This window comes from Ranitomeya variabilis, chromosome 1 (assembly GCF_051348905.1).
Source record: "Ranitomeya variabilis isolate aRanVar5 chromosome 1, aRanVar5.hap1, whole genome shotgun sequence".
Lineage (NCBI taxonomy): Eukaryota > Metazoa > Chordata > Amphibia > Anura > Dendrobatidae > Ranitomeya > Ranitomeya variabilis.
In genome coordinates this window covers 257,243,957-257,259,164 of record NC_135232.1, presented here as the reverse complement: position 1 = coordinate 257,259,164, position 15,208 = coordinate 257,243,957, and the positions used below count along the sequence as shown (strand labels likewise).

The following is a 15,208-nucleotide window of genomic DNA, read 5'->3' as shown; positions in this document are numbered from 1 at the left end:
GTTTTCCATCAGGTTTACAGTACCATGTACACCTATGGAAAACCAAATCCGCTGTGCCCATGGTGCGGAAAATTCCGTGCAGAAACGCTGCGTTGTATTTTCCGCAGCATGTCAATTCTTTGTTCGGATTCCGCAGCGTTTTACACCTGTTCCTCAATAGGAATCCGCAGGTGAAATCCGCACAAAAAAACACTGGAAATCTGCTGTAAATCCGCAGTTAAAACGCAGTGCCTTTTACCTGCAGATTTTTCAAAAATCGTGCGGAAAAATCTCACACGAATCCGCAACGTGGGCACATAGCCTTAGGGTTAGGGTTGGAATTAGAGTTAGGGTTGGAATTAGGGCTAGGGTTGGAAATAGGGTTAAGGCTACGTTCACATTTGCGTTGTGCGCCGCAGCGTCGGCGCCGCAGCGCACAACGCAAACGAAAACGCACGCTAAAACGCTGCGTTTTGCGCCGCATGCGTCGTTTTTGGACGCAAGTTGGACGCAAAAAAAAATGCAACTTGAAGCGTTTCTTGCGTCCAACGCTTGCGGCCATGCGGCGCAAAACGCAGCACAACGCATGTCCATGCGCCCCCATGTTAAATATAGGGGCGCATGACGCATGCGGCGCCGCTGCGGCGCCCGACGCTGCGGCGCTGACCGCAAATGTGAACGTAGCCTAAGATTAGGCTTGTGGTTAGGGTTACGGATAGGGTTAGGGGTGCGTTGGGGTTACAGTTGTGGTTAGGGTTGGGATTAGGATTAGGGTTGGAATTAGGGTTACGGGTGTGTTGCGGTTAGGGTTGTGGTTAGGGGTGTGTTGGGGTTAGGGTTGTGATTAGGGTTATGGCTACAGTTGGGATTAGGATTAGGGGTGTGTTGGGGTTAGTGTTGAAGTTAGAATTGAGGGGTTTCCACTGTTTAGGCACATCAGGGGTCTCCAAACGCAACATGGCGCCACCATTGATTCCAGCCAATCTTGCGTTCAATAAGTCAAATGGTGCTCCCTCCCTTCCAAGACCCGACGTGCGCCCAAACAGTGGTTTACCCCCACATTTGGGGTACCAGCGTACTCAGGACAAACTGGGCAACAACTGTTGGGGTCCAATTTCTCCTGTTACCCTTGCAAAAATAAAAAATTACTTGCTAAAACAATTTTTGAGGAAAGAACAATTATTTTTTATTTTCACGGCTCTGCGTTATAAACTTCTGTGAAGCACTTGGGGGTTGAACGTGCTCATCACACATCTAGATAAGTTCCTTCGGGGGTCTAGTTTCCAAAATGGGGTCACTTGCGGGGTGTTTCTACTTTTTAGGCACATCAGGGGCTCTGCAAATGCAATGTGACGCCCGCAGATCATTCCATCAAAGTCTGCATTTCAAATGTCACTACTTCCCTTCCGAGCCCTGACGTGTGCCCAAACAGTGGTTTACCCCCACATATGGGGTACCAGCACACTCACAACAAACTGGGCAACAAATATTGGGGACCAATTTCTCCTGTTACCCTTGTGAAAATAAAAAATTGCTTGCTAAAACATCTTTTTTGAGGAAAGAACAATTATTTTTTATTTTCACGGCTCTGCGTTATAAACTTCTGTGAAGCACTTGGGGGTTGAACGTGCTCATCACACATCTAGATAAGTTCCTTCGGGGGTCTAGTTTCCAAAATGGGGTCACTTGTGGGGGAGCTCCAATGTTGAGGCACACGGGGGCTCTCCAAACGCGACATGGTGTCCGCTAAAGATTGGAGCCAATTTTTCATTCAAAAAGTCAAATGGCGCTCCTTCCCTTCCGAGCCCTGCCGTGCGCCCAAACAGTGGTTTACCCCCACATATAAGGTATCAGCGTACTCAGGACAATTTGGACAACAACGTCCGTGGTCCAGTTTCTCCTTTTACCCTTGGGAAAATAAAAAAATTGTTGCTAAAAGATCATTTTTGTGACTAAAAAGTTAAATGTTCATTTTTTACTTCCATGTTGCTTCTGCTGCTGTGAAACACCTGAAGGGTTAATAAACTTCTTGAATGTGGTTTTGAGCACCTTGAGGGGTGCAGTTTTTAGAATGGTGTCACTTTTGGGTATTTTCAGCCATATAGAACCCTCAAAATGACTTCAAATGTGAGGTGGTCCCTAAAAAAAATGGTTTTGTAAATTTTGTTGTAAAAATGAGAAATCACTGGTCAAATTTTAACCCTTATAACTTCCTAGCAAAAAAAAAATTTGTTTCCAAAATTGTGCTGATGTAAAGTAGACATGTGGGAAACGTTATTTATTAACTATTTTGTGTCACATAACTCTCTGGTTTAACAGAATAAAAATTCAAAATGTGAAAATTGCAAAATTTTCGCAAAATTTCCGTTTTTTTTTTCTCACAAATAAACTCAGAAATTATCGACCTAAATTTACCACTAACATGAAGCCCAATATGTCACGAAAAAACAATCTCAGAATCGCTAGGATCCGTTGAAGCGTTCCTGAGTTATTACCTCATAAAGGGACACTGGTCAGAAATGCAAAAAACGGCAAGGTCATTAAGGCCAAAATAGGCTGGGTCATGAAGGGGTTAAATAGGGCCTGAGCTGTGCATTACAATAGTGTATTTTGTGGACACCGATTCCCCACCTATGCTGCCGAAATACGTTACCAAAGTAGACGTTTTCACCTGTCAATCAGGCTGGGCTGGTCTGGTCAGATGGGCGTGGTGTCTTCCCCCAGATCTTGCTTAGTTTTCCGTTGGTGGCGTAGTGGTGTGCGCATGCCCAAGTCCAGAATCCACTGCACAGGGGAGGGAAAAGAGCGCGATCTGCGTAATTCCCCTGGTGATCCGTGGGGGCGGCTATCTTCCTGTGGCCGCGCATGCGCAGATCGAGCGCTCTGCTGCCCGGGGCTTCAGGAAAATGGCCGCGGGATGCCGCATCTCTGCTTCAGGAAAATGGCCGCCGCGATCTCCATCTGCGCACGCGCGGCATCCCGCGGCCATTTTCCTGAAGCCCCGGGCAGCAGAGCGCTCGATCTGCGCACAGGAAGATGGCCGCCCCCACCGATCATCAGGGGAATAGCGCAGATCGCGCTCTTTTCCCTCCACTGTGCAGTGGATTCTGGACTTGGGCATGCGCACACCACTACGCCACCAACGGAAAACTAAGCAAGATCTGGGGGAAGACACCACGCCCATCTGACCAGACCAGCCTGATTGACAGGCGAAAACGGCTACTTTGGTAACGTATTAAGGCAGCATAGGTGGGGAATCGGGGTCCACAAAATACACTATTGTAATGCACAGCTCAGGCCCTATTTAACAGTATTTTTATCTCATACGGAAAAAACGGGGTGACAGGTTCCCTTTAACAGTAATATACTACTTTTGTAGGGGCCCTAGGCTACAGCACATGCTGGGCTAAAGAGTGCATGGGTGTCTCATGCCAGTTGTAATGGCAGACTTTATACAGCAGAGTCTTTCTTCTAATGACTGGATTAAAGGAACTTCAGATGCTGCAGTCTCCACTATTAAGTTCATCACTTTGAAAACACAAATGTGAGGTGTCTTGGCAATCTAGGTGCATTATGTATGTGGGCGTTCTACAATTTAAAAATAAAAAAGAAATAGGAAAACTTTTTTTTTTTTTTTGGTGCTTGCAAACTTTATTTTAATTGAAAAACTCGCACATATCTTGTATAGTCCATAATGATCCAAACCATACATTTATCACACTTCTATTCCATGCAGGAAACAGACATAAAATGCCAGATTGGTGCCCACTTCCTATCTCCCCCCCCCCCCCCCCCCCCCCAATTAAAATTAAGTGATGGAAAAAGTTTTATGTAACTGAAATTGGAACCAATGTAAGCGTACACAAAAAAAAAAACCACATCCTTACACAGCTCCATTAACAGAACAAGAGTTGTGTCTTAGGCTACTTTCACACTTCTGTCGTTTTAGATCCGTCACAATGCGTCGTTTTGGGGAAAAACGCATCCTGCAAATGTGCCTGCAGGATGCCTTTTTTTCCCATAGACTTGTATTGCCGATGGATCACGACGTATGGCCACACGTCGCGTCCGTCGTGCACTGGATGCTTCGGTATTTGGCGGACCGTCATAGTGAAAAAACATTCAAGGGAACGTTTTTTGTACGTCGTGTCCTGCATTTTAAACTGCGCATGCCCGGGCGTAACTCCATCCCCTCCTCCCTGGGAGTTTACTATGGGCAGCGGACGCGTTGAAACACTGCTGCCCACGTTGTGCAGAAAATCACCACTGTCCGTCGGTACGTTGCGCCTGTGACGGCCCCGTACCGACGGAAGTGAGAAAGAAGCCTTACAGTGAAGTGATGTAAAATGTGATCTTTTGTATCTGCTAACAACGTTGTCGTGTTTGTCATAAAATGTTATATATTTTCTAGCTGGGCAAGGCAACATAGCTGAAAATCCTGCAGGAGATACCGGCCTCCCTGAGCTTCTGAATGGCAGATCCACCATGATGTACAGTCTTGTTTTTCAGAATTTGCTGTATAACTAGCTCTTAAAAAAAATCTGGGGCAAAATAACAGCCGAATGGGATTTTTCTAACTTGACAGAAGCAGGGTCGGTCATTGACACTTGCTGCTATATGGAAATGCCCTTTATTTAAATGTACTTCTGTCTGATAAGGGCATCACATTTATGTCAGTAGATTTCCTTAAATGTAGTAGTCTCTATTTGTCAAAGATGGCCACTTGAAGGGAGTTTGTCATGTTGAAAATGGTATCTGATCTGCAGGTGGGATGTTAAGGAGCAGGAGGAGCTGATCAGATTGATTGAGCACTTTTTTTTTTTTCCCTTTTTGTCAATAGTCTTAGTAAACCTTGTATTTATTCATTGTAATCCCTTGTGTTTGGAGACGTGTCCTGCAGGCGGTCCTATTTTGAGATTAAGTTTTCCTGTATGACTGACTGCATATGCATAGATGGCTGTCAATCACTGAGTAGGACCACCCATTGGACTCATGAATGCAAACACCAGGGGATTTCAATAGAATAAAAGTTAAACTGAATCTTTCCACGCAAACATATCTATAATTCTGCTTAGCTGCTTCTGTATTCCAAGCTGTTTACACATCGGAGTATAGGTTCCTTTTCATGACAGTTCTGTTGTTTCAGGACCCCAAAGAAGAGCATGAAACTTCTGTTGACAACACAGATGAAGTCAATCACGATCCTCACTTCGAACCAATTGTTTCATTGCCAGAGCAAGAGATTAAGACACTTGAAGAAGATGAAGAAGAGCTATTTAAAATGTACGTAGATATTTAGTTGTAGACTCTTCCCTAATCATGGGTGATGGTGCCTCTGGTAAGCTTCAGTAGCAAATGTAGAACAAAATTCAAGCCAGTTTCTAGCATCTTCACATAACTTTTTCTGCTGCAACCATTGCTTTCATTCTATATTTTCCAAAAAGAAAGGTATTGTCTTCTTTTCCCTGCTAATGTATTACACCCTCTCTCCCCCCTTTTTTTTTTTATAAGGCGAACCTGTCACCATGTTTGGCTGATATAAGATACGGCCACAGACTTTCAGGGCTTATCTACAGCATTCTATAATTCTGTAGATAAGCCCCCGATCTGACCTGAAAGATTAAAAAAAAAAAAGTTTCATTAAACTCGCCGACCAGTCTGGTGCCTCCCATCTTCTTTTGGTCTCCGCCCTCCTGTTGCTTCATGGCTCCCCAACATCGTGCTCCTGCACAGGCGTACTTATCTGCCCTGTTGAGTAAGTACTGCAATGCACAGGTGACGGGAAAGGTCAGAGAGGCCCTGCGCACTGCAGTACTTTACTCTGCCCTCAACAGGGCAGATAAGTACGCCTGCGCAGGAGCGCGATGCTGGGTAGCCTGTGAAGCAAGCAGGAGGGCGGCATCGCAAGATGATTGGTGTCGCAGGTCTGGCGCCTCCCATCGGACCAGACTGCCCTGCAGGTGAGAGGTTCCCTTTAATGAAATTCCAAATACCTCTAACTAGCTTTCAATTTGATTGCATGTTTCTTTTGGGAATGTTTTGAAGACCTACTGTATAACAGGCAGTTTTTAGCGTCATATCACTTGTAAGTAATATATTATGTTTTGTGTTCTTGCATTTAAGTATTCCAAGCATTTTTCAATTTATCTTTCTGCAGGAGAGCAAAGTTGTTCAGATTTGCTTCTGAAAATGACCCCCCTGAGTGGAAAGAACGAGGCACTGGTGATGTTAAACTACTTAAACACAAGGAGAAGGGAACAATCCGCCTTTTGATGAGGAGAGATAAGACACTGAAAATCTGTGCTAATCATTATGGTAGGTGATGATCACTGTTTTTAAATATATTGGGAAAAAAAAGTTTCAGTATTCAATGCTGCAGAGGTAAATTCTAGTTATTTGTAGATTTCAGTTTATTGGCAATCGGGCGACTGCATAAAATCCAGAATAAAACTTGTCAGAACATGCTGTGGGTTTAAAAAAATTACAGGGGTTTCCACTGTTAGAAAAGTGGGCCCTAACAGATTAGAGAGTAGTGAAAAGAAAATCAATACTTGCTGTCACTGTAGCGGTGTCCATTTCTGGTCTTCTGAATGAAGTCACCCCTCTGCAGACACTCCGGGTCGCTCTGTGTGACTCTTAAGTGGCTTTTACCATGTAAACTTCTATCTCCCGCATAGTGAGCCAGCAGGTCTCATTTACGATGTTGTTGAAAAGAGCACAAGAACTGAGCTGGACACCGGAGAGAAAATGAGGGTGCGTCTTAGTCTGAATGTACTTACCAGGAGTCAGGCGATTCTGCCAATGCAGGGCAATAATCTGACTCCCATGCCTGGCTGGCTCGGTGGTGTGGGGGTTCCGCCAATATTTTGTGGAATCCCGGAGACACCCCCCTTCCCCCCCCCGCCCATCCATTGCTGCAATGTGGTAGCCTGCGGGAAAACCATGCGCAGATTGAGATCTCTGTAGCAAGATTTCAATCTGTGCATGGGCCTCCTCCGGCGGCCATTTTCCCGGAGGCCACCACATTGCAGCAATGGAAGTGTGGGGCCTCCCTGCTTTTACAAAATGTTGGTGGAGCCCCAGCACCGCCGAAGTAGCCTGGGAATGGGATTTCCCGGAGGCCACCTCATTGCAGCAATGCATGTGCGTGGGCTCTGGGCTTTCACAAAATATTGATGGAGCCCCTGCACCGCCAAACCTGCTGCACCAGCCTGGGATGGGAGTCAGATAATTGCCGGACCACCAAACACCTCCTGTGACCCCGCTCCACTAGCGCTGCCGATCATCCCTCCACCGGTAAGCTGAATTTGGACTGTAAGATGGACCCCCGTTTGACACATTAATTTTTTTTCCCTATTTTCCTTCTGAAAATTTGGGGTGCGTTTTTTTTTATAGTCTGAAAAATACAGTAGGTATTGGTTTCCTACTGGCTATGAATATCTTTTGTACATATACTTTTAAGTGTTTACTTCCTAAGTACAATTCTTAATGGGCTAAGTCTTGCTGCTGTAGGTGATGCAACTACTTGTGCATACCTTGTTGTCCTGCTTCTGACATGAATCCCAACAGTGCAATGCAACTTGCTGTCTCTGCTCCAAACTACACTGAAAATTGGAGTGTGAAGTGGGAGGAAGGCATACTAGTTAGAGAGGACATATTGCTGGACAGTAGAAAGGAGCGACACAAGGGAGAGACTGGTGATTACCCTATCCTCGGTTTCGGGTGCGGAAATTACTCTAGAAATGCAGGTTTGCTAGTACATGGATACACAGACCTCCTATCCAGCATGTAGTACTAGCAGAGCACACCCACATGAACAGCCTGAAACAAGGAGCAGGTAACAAACTACATGTAAGGCGTCTGAACATGAATATATGAAGGAAACCTCTCAGACTAAGGCCAGGTTAAGATGAGCATATTTTAAACTTGGATCGCATACACACCATTCTTTTTTGATATGTCTATTTAGATTTTCTTTTTCTCCTACGCCTCATTGGGGGACACAGGACCATGGGTGTTATGCTGCTGCCACTAGGAGGACACGAAGTAGACAGAAAGATTAACTCCTCCTCTGCAGTATACACCCCTTCACTGGATACAATTTCAACCAGTTCTTGCTTAGTGTCTTAGGAGGCACTTGGGTCTTTTTTCCCAGACCCCAACTTTAATTTAATTTTTGATTTTTTAATTTTATGTAAATTTTTAATTTTTTAGTTAACGGAGTGAAGGGGGCGACGGGTCCTTTTTTTCATAGGGTCCGCTCTCCCCCGAACCAACAACAGGCGAGCACGGCGAGTATACCTCCCCGTCCCTCTCCTGCGACGTATGGCGCACGAAAAGTTTGCGCCAGGGCAACGGTTCCTATTTGGTCCCGATTTCCCCCAACCCCCTCCAGGACCCTGCATTACAGCAATGTAATCTGGAGAAGAATGCAGTCCGGAGGGGATGTTGTGCCGCAGCCCCCTTCTGCTACAGCAGCGTGATGCATCAGGGGCCTCTCCATTCCCATCCAGGGTACATGGATTGAGTTCGCATTCTCACAGAAGCGCCTGCAGACCTGTGAGAACCGGGACAATGGCGGCTGTAAGTACCTTCAGGGGACTCTCCCCTGCTCCACCTTAGCGGCAGCGATGCGGTCCGGGTCCCCAGGGAGAGGCACCGCCGACTGGGGGTCGGTGGTGCTCGGCGGCGCTCCGTCGCGGCCGTCGCCGCACATCGTCGGCAGGCCCCCAAAAATTTAGTCCCCGGCTTCTTCAGCCGGAGTAGGCCGCAGTGGGAAATATCTCCTCCCTCGGCCGTAGCTCCGCCCCCTACATCGGCGCTTCTCGTCTGGGACGAGAGGTGCCCTCCAAATCTCGGGGGCCATATTTCCTCTCTCCCTGCACGGAGTCCACGCTTCTACAGCGCTCCAAGGAGAACTCCTGGACAAAGAACCGCCATATCTCTCTCTGGGGACACAGACAGGACCGTGGGTAAGCTGTTTCAAGAAAGCTTAACCCCTTCCCTGCGTATACTGCCCGCTCTGTCCCTAAAGCACTATGTCTCAATCCAAGGAGACAAAAAAGGGTAACAAGAAGCACACAGTGTTTTTCACTGTATGTGCCACTTGCAATGCGGCCCTGCCCCGAGCCCACACTAGCCCCTTGTGTGCAGATTGCGTCTCGCCCTCTGTGCAGCCGCCCCTTGCCGGTACCGTCGCCGATGCCGCAGCCGTCGACCTGGTAGAGCCTAGCCCCCCTGAGTGGGCAACCTCTCTGTCACGATCTGTGGCTTCCCTAACCAGGGCAATTAACTCCCTCCGGGGCCCCCCTCCAGGTTGGACCGTGGAGGATTCAGACGACGGTATGGATTCTTCTTCCAGCAGGGGGCGTAACCGGTCACTTTCTACCCGGGGCTCCAGAAAACGTGTTCACGTTTCATCCCCTGACCATGAGCTAGCGGGCCCTTCAGTACCTGCAGGCTCTGCTTCCAGGTCCCCTTCCCCAAACTCGGATGACTCTGAATATGAGTCCGACATTTCCTACGTTCAGGACCCCCCTTCCTCCCAAGAGTCTCTCGACTCTCTCATTGAGGCGGTAAACCAGACTCTGAAGGTGACTGAGGACTCCGCATCGGAACCCGAACATGTGGTGTCTTTCAAGAAATCTAAACGTGTTAAAAAGGTTTTTGTCATTCACCCTCACTTTAAGGAGATTGTACAAAAACATAGGGATCGCCCAGATAAGCGCTTCATAGGACAAAAGTCCATCGAGGCCAAATACCCTTTTTCTCGGGAATTAGTCAAAGACTGGCTGCAGTCTCCCTCGGTGGACCCTCCTGTGTCACACCTCGCGTCCAAGACCATCCTGTCTCTTTCGGACGGTTCCTCCGTTAAGAATCCCTCCGATCGCCAGATTGATTATCTGGCTCGTTCCGCCTTCGAGGCCACAGGAGCGTCTCTCTTCCCATCCTTGGCCGCCTCTTGGGTGGCTAAGGCTATGGCCTCTTGGACCGAGACTCTTTCTTCTAACACCAGTGATTTACTTACAGAAGCCAGCATACTGGTTAGCCAGATAGCGCAGGCCGGAGACTTCATAGTCAACGCCTCTATGGACGCAGCCAATTGCTCTGCACAGGCAGCCGCCAATGCAATTTCCATCAGGAGAGCCCTGTGGCAGATTCGGCTTCTAAACGTTCTCTAACAGCCCTGCCTTACCAGGCCGGTCGGTTATTTGGAGAAAAATTGGATCAAATGATCTCGGATGCTACCAGAGGGAAAAGAAAATTTCTCCCCCAGCAAAAGCCTACCCGGTCCTTTCGGTACCAGCAGCAACCTCCATTTCGGCCTTTTCAGTCCAATACCAACTGGTCTTCTACATCCTCTACCCCCGCATCAGGACGAGGTTCGCGCGGTGGCCGAGGCGCCCAGGTCTCTTACAGACCTAGTCGTAACTGGAGACCCAGGCCTAAACCTCCCGGGTCTAAGGGATCCGCATCCCATGGATCCTCCGCCCAATGACTCCTTGCATCATCCGGTGGACTCCAACAAAGTAGGCGGGACGGCTGCTCTTGTTCCGTCAAGCCTGGCTCTCAGTCGTTTCCGACGAGTGGGTCAGAGAACTGGTGTCCACCGGATACAAAATAGAATTTTCCTCCCCCCCTACACGCTTCTTCCAGTCTTGCCCTCAAAGGTCAAAGGCCACAGCGTTTCTCCAGGCAATACGGGCACTACAAAAGGACGGAGTCATCATTCCGGTCCCCCTAGAACCAAGATTCAAGGGTTTCTATTCGAAACTGTTCGTGGTTCCAAAGAAGGACGGATCACTACGTCCGATCCTAGACCTGAAGCTACTAAACAGATTCATAAGGATCCGACACTTCAGGATGGAATCCCTCCGTTCTGTGGTCGCGTCTATGGAAAAGGGAGAATTCCTGGCATCCATAGACATCAAGGATGCCTACCTGCACATACCTATCTTCCCTCCGCATCAGCAGTTCCTTCGCTTCGCCTTTTGCGGGGAACACTTCCAATTTGTGGCCTTGCCCTTCGGTCTCGCCACCGCTCCCAGAGTTTTCACGAAGGTCATGGCGGCTGCCATGGCCATTCTTCATTCCAGGGGAGTGGTGGTAATTCCGTACTTGGACGACCTGCTGATAAAGGGTCCTTCCTACCCAGCGTGCGAAGAGTCCGTCGTTCTCACGGTGGATACTCTTTCTCGCCTGGGATGGAAGATAAACTTCGAAAAATCTTTTCCAATTCCGTCTCAACAAATCTCCTTCCTGGGGATGATACTGGACACTTCCCGCGGTCTGGTCATACTCCCTCAAGACAAGGCTTTGGCCTTGCAGCAGGGAGCCCAGCGTCTTTCTCGTCCAGTATCCCACTCCATTCGCGCCAGCATGCGAGTTCTCGGGCAGATGGTAGCGGCCATGGAAGCGGTCCCATTTGCGCAGTTTCACCTCCGTCCCCTGCAGCATGCGCTACTGTCGGCTTGGGACGGCAGCCCGTCCTCCCTCGACCGCCGATTCATCCTGTCCCCTCGGGTCAGGAAGACCCTCAGGTGGTGGACGCTGAAGTCCTCCCTAACCCAGGGAAGGTCGTTTCTCCCAGTACGGTGGCTGGTGGTGACCACCGATGCCAGTCTCATAGGCTGGGGAGCGGTCTTCAACCATCACACAGCCCAGGGGCGGTGGTCCATTCAGGAGTCTCGCCTTGCCATCAATATCCTCGAGATTCGAGCTATCAGGCTAGCATTGTTCCACTTCCACCGACTTCTGGCAGGTCTTCCAGTCAGAATCCAGTCCGACAACGCCACGGCCGTGGCATACATCAACCGTCAGGGCGGAACTCGCAGCAGGACGGCCATGCTCGAGGTGTCTCACATCCTCCATTGGGCGGAGTCGAATCATTCGCCCATCTCGGCGATCCACATTCCAGGTGTGGAAAATTGGGCGGCGGACTTCCTCAGCCGCCAGGGCATCGCCTCCGGAGAGTGGTCCCTCCACCCGGAGGTCTTCCAGCAGATTTGCCATCGCTGGGGGACCCCGGATGTGGACCTCATGGCTTCCAGGATGAACAACAAGGTTCCTCAGTTCCTTGCTCGGTTCCTCGACCCACGGGCCCTCGGAGTAGACGCCCTGGTCCTGCCTTGGCGCCAATTCCGCCTCCTGTACATTTTTCCTCCTCTTCCCCTACTACCGAGGGTCATCAAAAAGATCAGGGCAGAGGGGGTACCAGTGATTCTCGTCGCGCCAGACTGGCCGCGTCGGGCATGGTACGCCGAACTGGTTCAGCTGGTAGCCGACGTCCCCTGGCGTCTTCCAGATCGCGCGGATCTTCTTTCACAGGGCCCGATTTACCACCAGAACTCAAGGGCCCTGTCTTTGACGGCCTGGCCGTTGAGTCCTGGATTCTAGGCCAAGCGGGTTTCTCTCCCAGGGTGTCCTCCACCATGATCAGAGCTAGGAAACCTATTTCCATGCGTAGTTACCACCGTACCTGGCGAATTTTTTTTTTCTCATGGTGCGATGCACAGGGACGATCTCCTCTAGTATTTTCTATTCCTTCCATACTGGAATTTCTTCAGTCCGGACTAGAGTCGGGACTTGCCCTTAGCTCCCTAAAGGGTCAGGTTTCGGCATTGTTGGTCCTTTTCCAGCGGAAGATTGCCGATAGGTTGCCGGTGAAAACTTTCTTCCAGGGAGTTTCCCGTGTGGCGCCTCCCTACAGGTCACCCTTGGATCCGTGGGATCTCAACTTAGTTCTCGGAGCTCTTCAGGAGACTCCCTTCGAACCGCTACAGGACGTTGCCTTGACCTTTCTTTCTTGGAAGGTAGTCTTCCTAGTAGCTGTCACGTCCATCAGAAGGGTCTCGGAGTTGGCTGCGCTCTCCTGCCGCCCTCCCTTTCTAATTTTTCATCCGGACAAGGCGGTCTTGAGGACCTCTCCCACCTTTTTGCCCAAGGTCGTCTCCTCTTTCCACCTCAATGAGGAAATTGTTCTGCCTTCGTTCTGTCCGGCACCGGTCCATCGCATCGAAAAGGCTCTACACACCCTTGATGTGGTGAGGGCTCTTCGTCGGTACGTCTCAAGGACGGCTCCCTTCTGCACGTCAGACGTCCTGTTCGTACTTCCAGAGGGGCCCAGGAAGGGTTCCCCTGCTTCAAAAGCCACTCTGGCAAAATGGATTCGATCAGCCATTCAAGAATCCTATCGTGTCAAAGGTGTTCCTATCCCAGCTGGGATCAAGGCTCATTCTACTCGGTCGGTAGGCGCCTCGTGGGCCATTCGGCACCAGGCGTCAGCACAGCAGGTCTGCAAGGCTGCGACGTGGTCCAGTTTGCACACTTTTACCAAGCATTACCACATTCATTCTATCTCTTCTGCAGACGCCGCCCTTGGCAGGCGCATTCTGCAAGCGGCAGTTCCTTAAGCCGTAAGCCAGTGGTACATGGGGTATTAGCATATTGTTCCCCACCCAGGGACTGCTTTTGTACGTCCCATGGTCCTGTGTCCCCCAATGAGGCGTAGGAGAAAAGGAGATTTTTGTTTACTTACCGTAAAATCTTTTTCTCCGAGCCACTCATTGGGGGACACAGCACCCACCCTGTTAGCCTGTTTTGGCTTGTTGTTACTTCTTTGGTTTTGACATAGTTGTGTTTGTTCATGCTCCTACTGCTTTACTACCGAACTGGTTGAAATTGTATCCAGTGAAGGGGTGTATACTGCAGAGGAGGAGTTAATCTTTCTGTCTACTTAGTGTCCTCCTAGTGGCAGCAGCATAACACCCATGGTCCTGTGTCCCCCAATGAGTGGCTCGGAGAAAAAGATTTTACGGTAAGTAAACAAAAATCTCCTTTTCTCAGGATGAGTGTCCGTGTGTGTTAAAATAAAACAGAATATCACAGCATGGACTAGTCTTATTGGGTTTTCAGAACGCATCATTTCAAATCTACAAGTGCACAAAAAAAAACCTTCCAAAACAGATCATCCATTTTGCATGAAATTTTTGGATGTGTTGCAATCCTCGTTGGAAGATGTGTTTTGATGTTTAAATACTGATATCATATGTGGAGTTTTTATTTATATTTTTTTTGTCTGACAATATGGCTGAAAACTCTCTATTTTTTTTTTTTTTTTTTTTCCTTCCTGAGACATATGGTTTTTCTTTTCAAACTCATGCCTGAACTCAAACTAAAACTTGTGTTGTGTTTTCTCCTTCGCCTCATTGGGGGACACAGACCGTGGTGTATGCTGCTGCCACTAGGAGGCTGACACTTAAAAAAAAAGTGATCTCCTCCCCTGCAGTATACACCCTCCTGCTGGCTCTCAGCTAACCAGTTCTTGCTTAGTGTCTGTAGGAGGCACTTGGGTCTGTTTCAGACCCCAACGTTTAAATTTTATTTTTTACTTTTCTGTAAATTTTTATTTTTTCATTAACGGAGTGAAGGGGCGACGGATCCTTTCAAGGTTCCGATCTCCCCCGAATCATGAACAGGCGAGCACGGAGAGTATACCTCCCCGTACCCTTTCCTGCGATGTGGGAAGCCATGCCTGAGTTCACTTCAGGGGTGACGGTTCCTTCGAGTCCCGATCTCCCCACACCAGCAGCAGGCGACCACATGGAGTGTCGCCTCCATGTATCCTCTCCATGAGCCAGGCCTAATGCCGGATAACTGGCCCTGTCCACCCGGGGACTGAACTCCGTGGATGTACAGAGGCCACTCTCTATGGCGTCTGAGCAGCCCCCACTGTCCCACCACTGATAAAGCGGATGACACAAGGTGGACAGTTCCTCTCCACCTCCCTAACAAAGGGATGGTGGATTGAGGTTTATCCCTCTATCCCTGCACCTGCAGCAGAACAGTAGAGTGCGTGTGCTTTCCTCGGCGCTGAAACCCAGTCATCGCGGCTGCTCCATGCCAGGACGTGCACCGATGGTGAGTGGATCCAGTCAGCGATGGGCCTCTGCAGCAGGATATTCACATGCTGACAGGCAGCCTCAGCCTCCCTGTGGCCCACCTCCCTGAGGTAACGCTCCGCCCGGCTGCAAAAATTTAGCCCCCGGCTTCGGCCGATGTGTAGGCCGGAAGCCGCGCCCGTACTATGGCGCGCTAAAGTGGCTCCGCCCACCTTTTCTGGCGCTTCTTCCCTGGCACTGGAGCAATCACTTCCCTCGGCAACACTGGTATTGCTCACGCCGGCTGCAGAAATTTAGGCCTCGGCTTGGGCCTATTCATGGAAGTCACG

General features: G+C 49.2%; 1 protein-coding gene across 2 annotated transcripts in view; it reads left to right on the top strand.

The window, feature by feature from the left end:
* Positions 1 to 15,208, top strand: part of RANBP1 (RAN binding protein 1) — a 64,775-nt gene that overhangs the window by 8,834 nt on the left and 40,733 nt on the right. For both annotated transcript variants that reach the window (XM_077293381.1, XM_077293382.1), the window contains exons 2-3: positions 5,126 to 5,262; positions 6,137 to 6,294. In XM_077293381.1, coding sequence (XP_077149496.1) covers positions 5,126 to 5,262; positions 6,137 to 6,294 — 295 coding nt within the window. The remainder of the gene's footprint in view (positions 1 to 5,125; positions 5,263 to 6,136; positions 6,295 to 15,208) is intronic.